Raw genomic sequence first — 19,777 nt, forward strand, 5'->3', positions numbered from 1 at the left:
CGTCAGACCAGATATTATCTATATAATAGATTAACCGACATTAACAATAGCCTATGTTGTTCTCCATCTTAAAAAAATTAATAAGGTTAACAGATTTAAAAAAAAAAACAACTTCTGTTGAGTTTCTTGCAGTTCCATACAAAAGGTATTCCGTTACTAGCAATATATGTTATCAGGTCGACCTACACGCAGTTCCTCCTGGAAACCATTGTGATTAATTCTTGTGAAATTCGTCACGACTCCAACTGATCTACTTTCGTCCTCGCCTATCATTTATCACTGATGCCTAGCCAGCGTACTCGTATACCGGTAACGCAGGTGGGGTTACTATGCCATTATCATTTACAAAAAAAAATGTAATACTATATCATATATAAATAAATAGGAAACATTAACTTGCCATAGGAAATTTAATAGCCGAGGCATGCACAACAGTGTCCCTCTTAAAACATATCCAAAGCTTAACTGCGGTTGTCAACTTGCCTGCCAAGTGGGCAACTACTGACAAAACCCCCTAATGGGAGGAGGCCTATGTTCAACAGTAGACAGTTAACGATTGATATGATGTTTCGTCGCAAGGGTATCACATTTATTTTCTACCAATTTTATAACGAGAATATTATCAGTAATGAAGTTTGTTAAAAATAATTGTGAATAAACAACAAACAAACAACAAAGTTTGGCCAAACTTACATAGAATTACCCAAAAACCTACTTTTTTGTCATAATCAATATTTTATTTTTTTTAGATAAATAAACAGTATCGAATAAACAAAAAATAATCAAAAAGGATACAAAATATTCAGGATGAAATGTAAATAAACTATTCTTACAATGCAGTATAAAAAATAGCTTAATTCGATGACCAAAAACGTTCAAAATAATAAGATAGATAGATAGAAAATTTTATTTACATTACTTACAGCACACAAATTACAATAAAAACATACACTTAATACATAGTAAAAAAGATAAAAAAAATAACATAATAAATTAGTTAAATAATAAAATTCAAAAGTATTAATGCATTTTTGCAAGTACCTAGAGAATGTATAGGAGTTCGGTAATTCATCTTCACCTCATATCCCTCACTGGCGTTCCACCAGCGTCAACCAACACGTAACCAACAGTTACCATTCCAAAATCATCTATTAAAAAAAAATGTGTTTGTTCTTAGTGTCGACTGAACGTACGCTCTGCGACCGATTTCGAATGGTTGAAGCAATGCCGTTTCTACTTTAAAGAGGACGCGGACAAAACTCTAATATCGGTGACAGATGTCACATTCGCTTACCAGAACGAGTACCTCGGGTGTACTGAAAGATTGGTCATCACACCGCTGACTGACAGGTGAAGAGAATCCATTTAAACATATCAATCTAGTTAGTAAATCCACCGATATATAGAACAGTTTAATTAAAGATATGATCCATAGAAAAACTAAATACAATTTTGACAAAACCAGAAGTTTTGATTTTAAAACTAAACTATAATATTCAACCGATTTTGATAATTCTGTAATCTGTAAATATACCGAGTTATTAGATAATAAACATTAAAAAAAAAACTCAACAGAATTTACTCCTTTTTATGAAGTGGTTTGAAAATAAAGTCCAATTACAGATGCTATATAACACTAGCACAAGCCCTGGCAATGAGTATGGGGGGCGCTCCGTGCGGCCCCGCAGGGACAGGCAAAACGGAAACCGTCAAAGATATGGGCAAGACACTCGCCAAGTACGTCGTCGTATTCAATTGCTCCGATCAAATGGACTACAGGTGGGTTTTTTTATTATGCAACCTAGAATGGCAAACAAGCTGACGGCCGACCTGATGGAGAGTGGTAACCGTCACCTATAGACGTGAGACGTACCATGGACATGACAGAGTATACTTTTTCGCCCATGATACCCCCATGCGTTGCCAATCCTGAGGACTCAGGTCCTCTGTTCCCTGTAAATTCACTGCCATATGCCATACTTCAAACCGAAACACAGCAATGCAAACACAACTGCTTTGTGGTTGAAACACGAATGGGAAAGAGGTGCCCAAGCAAATGACTTTTGTACAAAGTCTCCTGTTAAATTCCTGTGGGAATGGTATTTTTTCTCACATTTTTAATCATAATTAAAAAACCAAACAACCCCTTAGAAAGCCCTTTCATATAATATCCTACTTAGAGTAGTAAGTCAATTTCCAAATCTTACATTTTGGAGCCCCTAGCAAAGAAATAAAAATATTTTTTTCTGTTATTTCCATTGCATTTTATTGCTGATATATAATGCTGTGAGAGACAGAACGACTGACGGGCGTACAAAGTCGCACCATAAGGGTTTATTGTATCAATTTAGTACGGGACCCTAAAAGTAAATAAAAAAAAGCAAGTAATCGATATTTTATTTCAGAGGCCTAGGCCGGATCTACAAAGGCTTAGCCCAATCCGGCTCGTGGGGCTGCTTCGACGAGTTTAACCGGATCGAGCTGCCGGTGCTGTCTGTGGCCGCGCAGCAGGTCGCCGTCGTGCTCTCCGCCAAGAAGGAGAAAAAGAAGACCTTCATCTTCACCGACGGTGACACGTCCGAAATGTGCCCAGAATTCGGCATATTCATTACAATGGTGAGAAAACAATAGAAGATTTCAGAAAATTTTTATTTCAGATTTTCAATATTTTTGGTTACTAGTTCAATAATGGTGATTCATTTGTACACAATATATTTTCTTTATATAGAATTTTATTAATAATATATCAAACAAGTAACTAGTACCTAGGTACTAATTCCAATTATAATCTAGGATCGAGTACCCTGAATTTTAAGTCGTTTTCGAACTGTTTACCATTGGTAAATAATTTTAAATATGCCCAGAAGGTTGACCAAGAATTTCAAGAAATGTATACAATACATTAGATTAATAGATTTGTGTTATACGTTCTCTCCAGAAAACTATAAATATAATAATAATACACAAGCAAAATGGCAAACGTTACATTGCTCATTACCGCGGCCTACTGGGTCCCTTTTCTTGTCGGAATAAAACTATCCTATCTTTTAAGTTGGAGCAAACAATACATATTTACAAAATTTCACTAAAATTTATTAAGCGATTTTAGAGTGATTTAAATACGTATATATACTCATATATTGCCGTGTGGTCCCGACATAGAATAGGCCACCACTTTCTTTCCCGTGGGTATCGTAAAAGCCGACGAATGGACGAACGGGCAACAGCGTCCCTATTAAAACATCTCTAAAACCTGATTGCTGTTGCCAATCCGCTTGCCAAGCATGACAACTACTAGCAAGACTCCCCAAGGGAGAGGCTTATGTTTAGCAATAGACAGTTAAATATAATGATGATGATGACGACATACTCATAGATATACATTAAGGACATAAAGTTTGCTCATACAGAACCCAGGATACGCTGGCCGCAAGGAGTTACCAGAAAATCTCAAGATCCAATTCCGCACAGTGGCCATGATGGTGCCGGACCGACAGATCATCATACGAGTGAAACTGGCCTCCTGCGGCTTCTTAGAGAACATTACACTTGCAAGAAAATTCTACACCCTTTATAAGCTATGTGAAGAACAACTTACTAAGCAGGTAAACTTAGAATCAATCATCATTATCATCATACCCAACTACATAAATTTATGGGGTCATTTTAATATGTTTTTAAAAATTTAGAGTTACTAAACTAAAAACTGCATATAAGGCGTATTGAGTGGTTGTGTGAATTGGAGGTTGAATCAGATGAACTTGTGGAAATTAAGAGCAATACACAAAATATCGAGCCAATAAATAAATTTTCTGAGCCTCGAATCACATGCACTAGTCGTTTGATTATGGCTTTTAGTTTTACGACAAAACGCCTGCTTGATTAACCCTCCTTGAGAAAATTAAAAATTAGAACCTATATAAATATAAAATAGAGATTTGAATGGAATAGCTAAGATTCTCACTCTTGACGAAACTATTTCTTAAGTGACTTGATCTCTTGAGTGACTAGAAGAGCTTTTGACAGCTCTAACCTTTTTGTTTTATTATCATTATGATTGCCAGTAATTTCCACGCTTGCAGGCGGGTTGCCAACCGCAGTTAGGATTTAGCAGTGTTTTAAGAGGGACGCTGCCATTCATCCCTCGACCAATGAGTTACATTAGTCGTCTCTTACAACAGCCACGGGAAAGGAAGGAGTAACCGATTCTATGCCAGAACTACACAGCTCTAACCTTAGCTATTCCATTTAGGTAGATTCTTAAAAGTAGCCAATTAAAAGAATGCTTTTATTTACAAGAGCGTTACATCAGAGAAGTTTTTTTTTTATACTTTATTTTCTGTCGCTATTTTTCTTGCGACAACCTTCTTGTCTGTATTATTATTAACTGTGTATAAAATGGGGATTTTCTTTTTCTTTCTTTTTTTTTTATAGATGTATATATGTATAACATCAGAGAAGTTATGTAACATTTTGAAGTTCATGATTCAATATTACTACTCTAATACTTTTCCCCAGTTAATATTTAGAATTACAAGGTTCAGGATTCATGTAAGCAATATCTTGCTTTGTGAATAATAAACAAAATACTAATGTTAATGAATAATTTCCTTTTTATGATACTAGCTTATGCTACTTCGTACGCATGGATTTCAATAGTAGCTGCTACCACTGCAAGATGGTGTATCAAGGAGAAATCTAATCAGATTTTTAATTCTGACTTTCAGAAATACGACTATAATAACTGCATCTAATTGGGTGTAGTTTTTGCATGAGATGAATACAAATATACAAACAGACAGTTAAACAAAAATTTTAATAATGATTGTTTTTTCATATATTGGTCTTATTAAGACCCGTTATATTATTTTTTCTTAAATATTACTTATGTAAAGACATCGTCTAGTCACAATTTTATTATATAATATTAACTAGATATATACTATTTTTTTTAATATTGGACATTGTTAAATATGATCAGCGCAGTATGTAACGTCGGTAGAAAACAAACTCTACTGACCCCAAATATAAGATAACGATAGATACACGTGCTTATCATATGGAAAAAATATTATTTAAAAAAAAATTCTCGAAAATGCACTAACCTATTTTCCTGTCTGCCCATTTAACTGGTAAAAAAGAGATTGCTTACCGACATGGCTGTCTTTTGTATCACTTCTCATTAATATTAACTGTATTTATTATTTTTTTTTTTACTTGATGCAGTAAAGTGTAAAATAAATAAAATACCCAAGGTCCACTACGACTTCGGTCTTCGCAACATTCTCTCCGTACTCCGGACGCTTGGTGCGGTCAAACGAGTCAACTCTAAAGACAACGAGAGTACCATCGTGATGCGGGTCCTCAGGGACATGAACTTGTCCAAACTGATCGACGAGGACGAGCCGCTCTTTATATCGCTCGTTGCTGACCTTTTCCCGAACCAGGCCTTGGAGAAAACGACCTATACGGAGTTGGAGGAGAGTGTAAAGAAACAAGTGGAACAAACCGGCCTAATTTATCATCCGCCATGGGTGCTAAAAATCATTCAGGTAAGATTTACCAGAAGGAGACAAAAGTCGTTTGCTTGTGTACCTCTATCACATACGTGTTTCTGCCGTGAAACAACTGTTTCGGTTTGAAGGGTAGGCAATGAAATTACAGGGTACACAGGCTGTTATGCCTTAGTCCTCAGAAGTGGCAATTCGTGAGGGATATCATTGGCAACGCTGTGTACTCAATTATGCCCATGGTTGTGTTCATGTCTATAGACGACGGTTACCATTTTCTATCAGATGGGCTGTCAACTTGTTCGCCATTCTAACTTGCATAAAAAAACTATACCAATTAAACTGAAGCAGTCTTTCTTACTTAACACTAAATCTTTTTCAATTAAGTGTGAATGATAGGACAAGAAATAAAAGTAAAATAAGAGGGGCGAGGGAGATGTTAGTAATAGCCACATTTCTAACAATGTTCTTATCAGAGCCTTCTTCTTGTGGTTATTATATTATTGCGGTTAATTCGTGGTCAATTCAACAATGACCTAACTAACTCACTCAATGGGCCAATTGGTCTGCTAATACCAATTGCCAATTGTAGACCAATAACTTATGTGAATTTATCATTATATTTTTATTCATTTAAAAAAAAAATGAGGTACAAAGTGTTACAAACTTTCTAAAACTAAATTCAAAGAAATTTATGGAAAAAATAACGGAAGTAAATAAAAAATTATAAAGAAAAGAAGAAAATATATATAATGAAAACAAACATAATGTAATAATTCAAAAATTGAATTTATACAATTGATTGACTTGAATTGCAAACGGGTTTACATTCCATATGAAAAAAATCTTTTTTTTTGTACTGTTATTATCACAAACATTACAAAAAACATTGCAGTGCACATGATTTGCACCATCCATCATCCATATTTCAATTTAAATAATTTCTTAATGTTAATATCTCGTATTCGGATGTAAGAGTTAATATAAAAAAATATTGTAACTAGTTAAAACAGGAATATTTATTATATAAATTTGAAGTACACCAGTTTACAACCATCAACGAGTGCCACCAACGATTAACAGAAATTCCTATTTTGTTATATATAGGCTCACAATAATATGTAATGATTACATTAAGGTTTTAGTTAACAATAACTAACAATAAATTTTGTATCCTTCTTGCTTGCCTTGTTTCTTTTTTATCATGTCACACATTTTCTTTATATTAGGTAAGTCTACTTAAATGTAAAATTTTGTCCGTTTATATTTTGCCCTCCTATAAATCCACCGATTTAGTTAAATCATTAATAATAAACCATTATCAATGAAACAAATGAAATATAATTAAATAAAAATGAATTAGAAATAAGTTCAAGGGAATAATTTTTTTTTGTATTGAAAAATAAATTCGCAATTAGTCATGAAGTTATTATAAATATACAAAATTAAGATTTTTAATTTTGATTGTTAATGTTTAGCTCGTAAGAGTTAATATAAAAGGATATTGTAACTAGTTAAGGTCGGAGTATTTACCATATAAATGTGAAGTGTTTACAACCAAGAGTGTTTCACTCTCCACCAACCTCCCTCATTGCAAAGGTGTAATTGAGCAAAAATATTTAAAAACATTTAAGTATTTATTGATTTTATTTGTTACGAAATAACAAAATCTGTAATAACAATATAACATTTTTTTACAGTTGTATGAAACACAAAGGGTTCGTCATGGAATAATGACTTTAGGTCCACCTGGAGCTGGAAAAACTACGTGTATTCACACCCTAATGAATGCTCTATCTGAAACGGAACATCCTCACAGGTATACCTTTATCTATATTTTAAAAAGCGATTTTAAGCCCTCTTACATGATTTATTATCTTTATTTTTAGAGAAATGCGTATGAACCCTAAATCTATAACAGCAGCACAAATGTTCGGTCGACTAGATGTCGCCACTAATGACTGGACAGATGGCATATTTTCCGCACTGTGGAGAAAGACTCTAAAAATCAAAACTGGAGAACACATATGGTTGGTCCTAGACGGGCCAGTAGACAGCATATGGATTGAGAACTTAAACTCTGTGTTAGATGACAACAAAACACTAACTTTAGCTAATGGAGATCGACTGACAATGTCTCCAACTTCAAAAATTATATTCGAACCTGAAAATATAGATAATGCATCGCCTGCTACGGTATCCAGGAATGGAATGGTTTATATGAGCTCTTCAGGTTTAGACTGGGATCCAGGTAATATTTTCTAGTATTGCTATTAAAATAAAACTTGATATGCGAATTTAACAAAAACTTCTTCTAATTTTAGTTGTTCGAGCTTGGCTCAATTCACGATCCGCTTTAGAAGTGGAGGTATTCGGCACATTATTTGATAAAACGTTTCCTGTTGTATACACTTGGTGTACTCAAAATCTCGTCTTCAGTATGAAAGTACTTCAGAGCAATATTGTGCTTCAAATGCTCAGTATTTTGGAAGGGCTAGTACCACCACAGATAATTGAACCTGAAGATCCTTCTGGGTCTAAATCAGTAAATGGTGATATAGATGATGAGGACGAAAAAGAGAAAACTGAAGAAATTGTACTATTTACTCAAGAGCACTTGCACAAAATTTATGTTTTTACCTTGTTTTGGGGATTCGGTTCCTTATTGGAAACAAACGACAGAATGCGCCTTGATTCTTATATTAAGAAAAATTTTTCAGACATTCTCGATATACCCAAACATCCTAATAATAAACCATGTATTTCATTCGATTTTTATGTAAAGCACCCTGGAAAATGGGAATTGTGGGATGACTTGGTTATGAACTATCAGTATCCTGACACAGCAACACCAGATTATTCAACCATTTTGGTCCCTATCGTTGATAATGTGAGAATCAATTATCTCATCCATTGTATTGCGAAGCAAGGAAAAGCAGTGCTTCTTCTAGGCGAACAAGGCTCTGCTAAAACAGTAATGATGAAAGCTTATATGAAAAATGCAAATCCTGAGCAGTTTATGGGCCGGTCATTCAATTTTTCCTCGGCTACAAGTCCGTACCAATTCCAAAAAACAATAGAAAGTTATGTTGAAAAGCGAAGTGGTATGACCTTTGGGCCGCCAGGAGGAAAGAAAATGCTGGTTTTTATAGACGATATCAATTTGCCAGAAATTAACGAATGGGGCGATCAAATTACCAACGAAATCGTAAGACAGACAATGAGTATGGGTGGATTCTATAGTTTGGAGAAACCAGGTGACTTTACCACAATTGTTGACATCCAATTTTTAGGTGCAATGGGACAGCCAGGTAAAATTTATTTTAATAGTAACTATATTAGGTACCTATTTAAAATATTGTTAAATCATAATAGAATATTATATATTTCAGGGGGAGGAAGAAATGATATTCCAGCACGATTGAAACGGCAGTTTGCAATATTCAACTGTCCTCTTCCAAATAATGACGCCATTGACAAAATATTTAAAGTTATCGGCGAAGGTCATTACAACGCAAAGCGAGGGTTCACTATTGAAGTGAGAAATCTTATTAAAAAAATCATACCTTTGACAAGAGAATTATGGATGAGAACTAGACAAAATTTATTACCAACACCAGCAAAATTTCATTATGTTTTTTCTTTAAGAGATTTATCTCGTGTTTGGCAAGGTTTGGTAGGTACTTTGCCTACAGTAATTGAGTCTGAAAAATGTTTAATGTTATTATGGAAACACGAATGTTCAAGAGTATTTTCGGATCGATTTACACATCAAGCTGACAAAGATTGGTTTAATAAAGCTTTATATGATACTGCAGAGGAAATATTAGGATCCGAATATAAAAAAATGATGGAAAAAGAACCTGTATTCGTAGATTTTATGAGGTAATAATCATAACTTTTATTTGTATTTGATTTAAAAATAAATGTAAATTATAACATATTTTATTACAGAGATGCACCAGAGCCAACTGGTGAAGAAGGTGAAGATGCGGACATGGAATTGCCCAAAGTATACGAACCCGTATTTGATTACAGTGAACTACGTGAACGCTTAGATATGTTTCTTGCACAATTTAATGAGATGGTCAGAGGATCAGGCATGGATCTTGTTTTCTTCCCAGACGCCATGTTTCATTTGGTAAAAATATCAAGAGTTATAAGGCATCCGCGAGGAAATGTCATGCTTGTAGGAGTAGGAGGCTCAGGCAAACAGTCTTTGACTAAATTATCCACTTTCATAGCTGGGTACCGATCCTTTCAGATTGCTTTAACCAGATCGTACAACGTCGGTAATTTCTTAGAAGATTTAAAATTACTGTACAGATCATGTGGAGTGCAAGGTAAAGGAACGACATTTATCTTTACGGATTTGGATATAAAAGAAGAAGGTTTCCTAGAGTATCTAAATAATATCCTATCCTCTGGTGTGATATCAAATCTATTTACGAAAGATGAACAGCAAGAAATAATTTCCGAATTGACTCCTATTATGAAACGCGAGAATCAAAAGCGAACGATAACCAACGAGTTGGTGATGGAATATTTTCTAAATAGAACGTGTCAAAATTTGCATGTTGTTTTGTGTTTTTCACCTGTGAGTGTTTGATATTCTGATGTAAATTTATTGTGATTATCTTTTATGGTTTTTCACCTCTATAATATTATATAATGTTTATTTTAGGTTAGCGAAGCTTTCAGATATAGGGCGATGCGGTTTCCTGCTTTAATATCGGGTTGTACTATTGATTGGTTCCAACCATGGCCTAAAGATGCCCTTGTATCTGTAGCCGATCACTTTTTAGCAGAATTTGAAATAGAATGTACAAAAGAAGTAAAAAAAGAACTAGTTACTGTCTTAGGAACAATTCAAGATGTAGTATCAAAAGTCTCCACCGAATACTTCCAAAGATTTCGACGATCTTCACATGTTACCCCTAAATCATATCTCAGTTTCATTGGGGGATACAAAACTATCTACCAAATGAAACAGAAGGAGTTAGGGGACGGAGCTTCAAGAATGGATACAGGCTTAGAAAAACTACGCGAAGCTTCGATAGCAGTGGAAGTTTTAAAAAAAGATTTATCTGTAATGGAACAAGATTTAGCTCTGGCCTCAGAGAAAGCCGATCGTGTATTAACAGAAGTAACAGAAAGAGCTATGCAAGCTGAGATAGTAAAAAATCAAGTACAAATAGTAAAAGAAAAAGCAGAAGCTCTAGTGGCATACATAGCTGAAGAAAAAGAAAAAGCAGAAAGGAAATTAGAAGCAGCAAAACCAGCTTTAGAAGAAGCTGAAGCTGCTCTAAATACTATAAAACCAGCACATATTGCAACAGTACGAAAACTAGGACGACCACCACATCTTATTATGAGAATTATGGATTGCGTATTGATATTATTCCAACGGAGATTACATCCGCTGATACCGGATACAGCTGCACCATGTCCAAAGCCATCGTGGGCTGAGTCATTAAAGGTAAATTGTGTATCAAGTATTAATATTGAAATAGCTATCCTTATCTTATCCCACAATTTGTAATCTATGCAGTATGTTATTCTACTCTCTTTATTATTATAATTTATCTTTAAAACATTTTTATGATAATTTTTTTTAGCCTGTCTTGCACTGACCATTGGCGAAATAGGTTATTAACATTATTATATCCCTTAGATGATGGCCAGTACCACATTTTTGCTTCAACTGCAAAACTATCCAAAAGACATTATCAATAACGAGATGGTAGAACATCTCGTTCCATACTTTGAGATGGAAGACTACAACATGGACACAGCTAAGCGGGTCTGCGGAGACGTTGCTGGTTTGTTGTCATGGACTAAAGCCATGGCATTTTTCCACAGCGTCAATAAGGAAGTATTACCTTTAAAAGCAAATTTAATGATGCAGGAAGCTAGATTAAAGGTATTATTATTACTATTTTCTTTTTTGAGCACCGTTGGATATATTTACAAAATAACACTTTATATAAATTACAGGTAGCTATGGAAGATTTAACATCTGCAGAAAGACAACTTGAAGAACGTGAAATGTCCCTCAGAGCAGTAAAAGAGCAATATGAGTCCGCCGTGTCAGAAAAACAGCAATTAACTGATGCCGCCAATGTGTGCTTAAGGAAAATGACTGCTGCCACTGCATTGATAAATGGGTTAGGGGGCGAGAAAATTAGATGGACCCAGCAAAGTAAAGACTTTAAAGAGCAACTTGGTAGGTTGGTTGGAGATGTGGTCTTAGCTACCGGATTTTTATCGTATTGTGGGCCATATAATCAAGAGTTTAGAAATGGGTTGCTGGATACATGGATGGGAATTTTGAAGAAAAAAGAGATACCTGTTACTGACAATTTGAATATTACAAATATGCTTGTTGAAAGTGCTACTATTTCCGAATGGACACTACAAGGACTTCCTAATGACGATCTTTCAGTTCAAAATGCTTTAATTGTCACAAAAGCAAGTTCATATCCTCTATTGGTTGATCCTCAAAGTCAAGGAAAAAATTGGATAAAAAATAAAGAAAGTTCAAATGAACTACAAATTACCTCACTAAACCACAAATATTTCCGAACTCATCTAGAAGACAGTTTGTCACTTGGCAGACCATTATTAATAGAAGACGTTGGTATAGAATTGGATCCTGTTATTGATAATGTTCTAGAAAAGAACTTCATAAAATCTGGATCGATAGAAAAAGTAATGGTAGGTGATAAGGAATGTGACGTAATGCCTGGTTTTATGCTGTATATTACTACTAAGTTACCTAATCCAGCATATTCACCCGAAATAAGTGCTAAAACGTCTATAATAGATTTTACTGTCACAATGCGAGGTCTAGAAGACCAGCTGCTAGGTCGAGTCATACTTATGGAAAAATCTGACTTGGAAGAGGAACGTGTCGCATTATTTGAATCAGTAATGAAGAATCAAAGAAGTATGAAGGAACTGGAAAGCAACCTACTTTGTCGACTAACTTCTTCAGAAGGCTCTTTAGTTGACGACGAAGCCCTTATTCAAGTACTGCAAATAACAAAAACAACAGCCGAAGAGGTAAATGAAAAGTTAAAAGTAGCCGAAGTCACAGAGAAAAAAATTGTTAAGGCAAGGGAAGAATTTAGAGCAGTCGCTGCAAGAGGATCTATCTTATACTTTTTAATCGTTGAAATGAGTAACGTCAATCTTATGTACCAAAACTCTTTAAAACAATTCCTTACCATATTTGACAATTCCATAACCAAATCTACTAAAAGTAACGATACAGAGGAAAGAATTAATATAATTTTAAAATATTTGACTCATGAAGTTTGGGCATTTACGCTGCGTAGTTTATATGAAAGACACAAAGCATTATTTACATTGATGTTGGCTATGAAAATTGACTGTCATAGGGGTTTGATATCCCATGATGAATTTATGGCGTTTGTTAAGGGTGGGGCTTCTCTCGACCTGAATGCTGTCACTCCGAAACCGTTCAGATGGATCTTGGACATCACATGGTTAAACTTAGTTGAAATAAGTAAACTAAAAACCTTCTCTGATGTGCTAACTAGGGTAAGTATGTTATTAAAATATTTAATATATTATAATAATGAGTAATTTTTTAAAAATTTATGTTAATTTAAGTTGAATGAGTTATGAATTTGTACTAAATTGAAATTTGTTTGTAAAGATATCATCAAACGAGAAGGAGTGGCGTACCTGGTACGAGAAAGCCAAGCCCGAGGAAGAAGTCATACCTAGTGGGTACAACGATAGCCTCGATGTGTTTCGAAAGCTCCTCCTCATTAGATCCTGGAGTCCGGATCGCACTTTATCGCAAGCAAGGAAATATATAGTTGGTAGGTATACCCACAATTAGGATGAATGTCCAAAAAATTCAAATCAACTTTATTTAAATAGTCTTTTTTTATGAATGCAGAATATTATAGTGATATCAAGTCAGTAAAGTATAAAATCTAGGAACTTTTAAAACTTAGATGTTTAATAATAGTAATACTTTCAGTATAATAATATTGGAATAGAATAATACTATAAATACAGTATTAGAATACTAAAACATACTAAAAAACGAATGTAATAAGCCAATGAAATATCTAAATTAAATAAAAAACATTTACGTAGTTTGGTCGAACCTGAACAAAGTGGTAAAGAAAAATTTAAATTGTTTTAAAAAAGTGTACAAATCCTATCGTAAATAATTTTATAGACTCTCTCGGTCCCGAGTACGGCGAAGGATGTATCCTGAATCTAGAAGCAACATGGGAGGAATCAGAACCTCGCACACCGCTTATATGCATACTATCCATTGGATCCGATCCCTCGGCGCAGATCGCTGCTCTCGCCAAAGCAAAAGAAATTGGTAAAAACATAAATCTCTTCTTTATGTTCTATAGTATAAAATCTTTATATTTCGTAATATAAAATTTTAATTACACGCATATTTTGCTTCTAGTTTTAAAAGCAGTTTCTATGGGGCAAGGTCAAGAAATTGTAGCGCGCAAAATGATCTCAGACTCAATGAGTGAAGGAGGCTGGGTGCTGCTACAAAATATCCATCTGTCATTGCCCTTCTGCGTTGAAGCTATGGACGCCCTTATCGAGACCGAGCACATACAGGAGTCATTCCGCTTGTGGCTTACCACAGAAGTCCACACGGAATTCCCTATAGGCCTACTACAAATGGCCATTAAGTTCACAAACGAACCACCTCAAGGTATCAGAGCGAGCATGAAGAGGACCTATCAAAACATTACTCAAGATTCTTTGGACTATTCATCATTACCGCAATGGCCACCGTTATTGTATGCCGTAGCGTTTTTGCATACGATAGTCCAAGAAAGACGAAAGTTCGGGCCTCTCGGTTGGAATATACCGTATGAATTCAATCAGGCTGATTACGCAGCCAGTGTTCAATTCGTCCAGAACCATCTCGATGAAATAGACCCTAAGAAGGGTATTTCCTGGCCAACCATCTGTTATATGCTTGGCGAGGTTCAGTATGGTGGTCGTGTCACGGATGATTTTGACAAACGACTTCTCACAACATTCACTAATGTTTGGTTCTGTGACGTACTTCTGAGGCCCGGCTTTGAATTTTATAAAGGCTATAAGGTACCCCAGACGCGAAATTTGCAAGGTTACGTAGATTATATAAACCAACTTCCCTTGACAGATACCCCAGAAGTATTCGGTTTGCACAGCAATGCTGACATAACGTTTCAAATCAACAGTGCTAAAGATATATTGGACACTATTTTGAGCGTACAACCGAAGGAAGGTGGTAGTCAGGGTGGAGAAACCAGAGAAAGTATTGTTTACCGTCTAGCAGAAGATATGTTAGAAAAACTACCGAAACAGTATGTAAGTTTCGAGGTGAAGGAAGCTTTACAAAAGATGGGTGCATTTCTACCTATGAATATCTTTTTGAGGTAAAGTACAGTATCTAAACAATGTAACAATTATAGTATTATTGTTGATACTAAAAATATTACATAATTTACGTTTTCTATTCAGACAGGAGATCGACAGAATCCAACGAGTAATCAAGACTGTATACTCAACGCTGTGCGATCTAAAACTGGCAATCGATGGCACCATCGTGATGAGTCAGGGGCTACGGGAGTCCCTCGACGCTATGTACGACGCGCGTATACCACAGAAATGGTTAAAGGTACAACCCAACTCGCCCATATTATTTCATCTCAGGTGGTTTTTTTTATATAATTCAATATTTTGTATATACCTACAGAATTATTTAAACACAACCTTAACAAAATTATTATTATATACTAATACTATACTAAAATTACAACTAGACCATATCTAAGTAGAAAATATTTAAGGAAAAATAATATGAGGGCTCTTAATAATAGCAATAGAAGTCAAAAGAAAAAATTTCAGAAAGTTTATTAATCTATATACCTATGTATGTTATATATATATAGACTAGCAATCCGCCCGGCTTTGCACGAGTAGATAGAATTTTTAAAATCGGTTTAGTAGTTTCCGTTTCATCAATCAAATCTTTCACCTTATCATATTAGAACAGTGTAAAGAGTATTTTTTTATACTATGATATTAGTATAGATTTATGATGACCTATAAAACAACACCTCATTTCGTGAAATTATCATAATAAATTTTATTTTAGTTTAATAATCTATATTTATAATATGAATGCACTACAATCTCTGAGACTTGAAAAATTTAATTTGCATTTGATTGCTTTCTTGAGCAAGGTTGTTGTTGTTGTTGTGGCTGTTGAACAATACGACACAATCACGGGCAAAGCCGCAGGATAAAGCTGTACTTTTATGCGTGTAGGTATCATGGGAGTCGGCCACATTAGGCTTCTGGTACACTGAGCTGCTTGAACGCGAGCAGCAGTACCGTGTATGGTTACGAAACGGCAGGCCCAATACGTTTTGGATGACTGGCTTCTTCAACCCCCAAGGATTCCTCACCGCTATGAGACAGGTAATTATGGAACAGATAGTAACACCACGTCTCATTTTTGTATATTTTTATATCACGTATCTATCTATACAGCGCATCCACTTGTCATATCCGTCCTCTTTATAAATCCATCCCGCTCTATATAAAGAAAAACAATTTTTTTATATTCATTTTTATATCTTCAGTTTTTCCATGCTACTCATGTCGTGTTTCTTATATCTGTTATTTTATACAAATTATTACTATACTTATAAAATATATTGCTATCAACTCTTCAAATCTTATATCTTCTACTTTTATACCGACCCTCCCGTACTGGTGATTCCGGCGTGATTTGTGCACGCTCCTATTTCTTTTAAATAAATGTGTAGTTTATATCTAAATACACAAAATATTATAAAAATAGTATATACTATCGAATGACAGTTTTTTTGCAAATAATTCCTAATTTAACATTTTAATTTGATGGTTTGGAATTTCTTTCTAACGGAAATAGATTACATTCCTTCTATGTTTGGAATGATTGTCTGTTTAATATGATGTCACACAATTTTTTTTTTTAAATTGAGAACAGCTGTACTCCTGAAGGTTACAGTTAAAGTTTGGTGTATATTTTGTGTTGATATACCATTTACATTATATATTAAATTGGTTTTCCTACTTCTGTAATCCACCCCTTCGTTTACCGTGGGTATCGTAAGAGACGACTAAGGGAACCTAATGGTCTTGGTGGAAGGGCAGCAGCAACCCTCTTAAAATATCAGCAAAAGCCTAATTGCAACTTGTTTATCAAGCGTGACAATTACTGACAAACCTCCATTTAACCTCATCTATTTTTTTAACGTTCCACCTACTTATTTATTCTTTAATTCTTTCTACAACTATACAATAAGACCGCCTTTTGTTCTACACAAGACTTATTGAAAATTCTTCAAAAGTCTTGTAATATTGGTGCAATTAAGTGTTAAAAAAATTAAAAAAAAACTCTAAAGGAAGAGGCATATGCTCTCATTTATGTTATATGATGAAGATGACGATTACTTGACCGTTGTCAGGAAGTGACGCGCAGTCACAAAGGCTGGGCTCTTGATTCTGTGGTATTGCAGAATCTCATCACAAAATTCAACAGAGAAGATGTACACGAAGGGCCTGCAGAAGGAGTTTATGTTTATGGACTATTTCTTGAAGGTTTGTTAACATTTTCTATTAGATATAATTGTGTATCTGAAGATCTAACTTAATATCTAATGTACAGTTTATCTTGATACGCCATTCAGAATTGTCCGTTTCTATTCTACTTCTGAGATCCACGTTTAAGAAGTAGTAGACAAAAATGTAATAGATAATAAACTAAGTAACAATGGCTCGACAGACATCATTTACTGTTAAAACGCTTTGCTTGAAAATGTTCCCAGAAATGCCCTCCCCTTGACAGGGCCATAGATTTATATCAAGATTTAGCATAAAGCTGATTGATTAGGATGCGTTCAATTCAAAAATATTAATATTATAATTTTAAAGATATATTATAGTAGCTAAATAATATTGCAGTAATAAAATAGGTAGATCAGAGGCAGACTTTATAAACAATTATTTCAGGAGCATCACTGGACAGAAAGACAGGTAAACTCATCGAATCCAAGCCCAAAGTGCTGTATGAACAGATGCCCGTCATCTATATATTTGCGATCAACACCACAGCTGGGAAGGACCCTCGGCTCTACGAGTGCCCTATATATAGGAAGCCGCAGAGGACCGACGCTAAATACGTGGGATCAATTGACTTTGAAACCGACAGCAGCCCGCGGCACTGGACGCTAAGGGGCGTGGCGCTTTTGTGCGATATCAAATAGATGAAGATGACAGTGATGGTGATGAGAATGATGTTTCAATTTCTCTTACAATACCATACAATAACCACTTATTAACACTCTCTAGTTAGCACGGGTCTCACACTAAAGAAGAGATTATGTTTTTTATAAGCATAATAACTATAATAACGCTTCCCAATAGCACTAAGAATAATATATGAGCATTTTTTTATAAGACTACGCTTTACAAATGCGGTCTTATTATTAATAATAATTTCTTACATATATATTTATATTCAATTTACTAACGTCCCACTTCTGGGATCGAGTCTCGTTTCATGCTATTATGGTGTTGGTCAAGAGATTCGACATTGATTTCATTTCAAATTACCCATCTATATTTTCACCCTATATTTCTTGGGAGGACCCAACAATAATGGACTTGAGAACTACACAGTTACAAATCTTGCTTCGACCAGTTTCATACTTTAATAACATTAATATTATCTTTGTACGATATATTAAAAGCCATACATACAAGATTTCTTTATTTAAGTTCTTAATTGTGTATTTCTAGTTGTGTATCAGGACATAATATATTATATTTCCCTTTAAAGGTAAAAATAAAGGAACTTTGATCCTTCCAAAATATTCATTTTTGATTTCAAATTTTTTTAATTGTTTAATTTTTATTTTATCCGGTTTAATTTAAATAGAAAGTTCTCATAAATTATATATGTACTACAACATAAGTACAGAATAAAAGACCCAAATTTCATCATCTGCACCATACAATACATGTAGAAATATACCTACACTTTTCAAAAATATTACATTTACGTAACACACATACATATATCTGTTATCATTGGGGTAGACAGAAGCAATAGAACTTCAAATTCTTTGAGTCCTCTTTCGTTTCCTCGACATGTATCGATCTATCGAAACGAGTTCTCCGGTTCTCAATACTAGTGGATACATCAAGAACAAATAAACATTTCATTTCATTTGCCAACAGTTGTTGTTATTTCTTATATACCTACCTCTACGGACTTTAATCAGTAATAAGGTTAACGCACACAACGCAATAAAAACACACACTTCTGTTTTACCATTTAGGTACTAATATTATGTGAAAGGTTGTAAAGATGTTTATGCGTTTGTCACATTTCAACAGCTAAACGAAATGTAATGATGTTACAGGTAGGTTATATTTAAAATACACACATACGACGAAGATGTTGGCGTACATTAACGAGTGGCGGTCCTCCACCGTGCGTTTTTCAAGGCACTATCTCCCACGCACAACAACTCTTTGGAATCAACTTCCAACAGCAGTATTTCCAAACCGATACGACAACATAACCCTCAAGAAAAGAGCATATTCCTTTTTAAAAGGCCGGCAGCACACCTGCAATGCCGTTGGTGTTGTGGGTGACCATGGGCGGCGGTAGTCTCTTACCATTAGGTGAGCCGCATGCTCGTTTGCCCCCTGTGTTGTAAAAAAAAAACTTTATGTACACTTAATAGGTGAGAAGGTAACTTAGTACCAAATATTGGCACCTCAAAGAGTATTTTAAGTAAAATCACATATATGTTTGCCTATCTCCTACGGGAAGATCCCGTTATAGGCACCAGACATTTCTGAGGTGGACACGATTCACCCCGTCCCCTTAAATACGCCTAAGGTACCATACCATACAAATCTTACAAACTACAAGAAAGTGCGTACTTACCTATGGATACTTACCTACATACTAGTCCCATTGATACTGATATACTCTGTTAGGTCGACCTCCACGTGGCCCCCTCTGGAAACTATCGTTTATAATTCCAAGTGTGTTCATAACGAGTGGCTAACTGGCCTGCCTTTTCATTCTCATCTATCATCCCTCATTGGCGCCCCGCCAGTATATATCGATAGCGCAGACGGGGTTACCATTCCTTTACCATACATTAAAAAAATAGGCGCGGTTTTAGACAATC

The 19,777-nt window shown here is 34.9% G+C and overlaps 1 protein-coding gene across 1 annotated transcript in view; it reads left to right on the plus strand.

Moving 5' to 3' along the window:
* LOC113518865 (dynein axonemal heavy chain 5) overlaps nt 1–18,794 on the plus strand; it is an 88,203-nt gene extending 69,409 nt beyond the window's left edge. The window contains exons 29-48 of the mRNA XM_052895472.1: nt 1,178–1,350; nt 1,624–1,779; nt 2,406–2,616; nt 3,411–3,605; nt 5,256–5,552; nt 7,211–7,329; nt 7,400–7,761; nt 7,835–8,821; nt 8,903–9,395; nt 9,465–10,107; nt 10,195–10,989; nt 11,185–11,433; nt 11,508–13,076; nt 13,195–13,363; nt 13,732–13,884; nt 13,978–14,953; nt 15,039–15,195; nt 15,849–16,001; nt 17,036–17,168; nt 17,580–18,794. Of these exons, the coding sequence (XP_052751432.1) occupies nt 1,178–1,350; nt 1,624–1,779; nt 2,406–2,616; nt 3,411–3,605; nt 5,256–5,552; nt 7,211–7,329; nt 7,400–7,761; nt 7,835–8,821; nt 8,903–9,395; nt 9,465–10,107; nt 10,195–10,989; nt 11,185–11,433; nt 11,508–13,076; nt 13,195–13,363; nt 13,732–13,884; nt 13,978–14,953; nt 15,039–15,195; nt 15,849–16,001; nt 17,036–17,168; nt 17,580–17,833 (8,244 nt within the window). The 3' untranslated portion in view covers nt 17,834–18,794. The remainder of the gene's footprint in view (nt 1–1,177; nt 1,351–1,623; nt 1,780–2,405; nt 2,617–3,410; nt 3,606–5,255; nt 5,553–7,210; nt 7,330–7,399; nt 7,762–7,834; nt 8,822–8,902; nt 9,396–9,464; nt 10,108–10,194; nt 10,990–11,184; nt 11,434–11,507; nt 13,077–13,194; nt 13,364–13,731; nt 13,885–13,977; nt 14,954–15,038; nt 15,196–15,848; nt 16,002–17,035; nt 17,169–17,579) is intronic.
* The last annotated feature ends 983 nt before the right edge of the window (nt 18,795–19,777 follow it).

Source organism: Galleria mellonella, unplaced genomic scaffold (genome assembly GCF_026898425.1).
Source record: "Galleria mellonella isolate WM207_F2 unplaced genomic scaffold, CSIRO_AGI_GalMel_v1 utg28, whole genome shotgun sequence".
In the NCBI taxonomy this organism is placed as follows: Eukaryota; Metazoa; Arthropoda; class Insecta; order Lepidoptera; family Pyralidae; genus Galleria; species Galleria mellonella.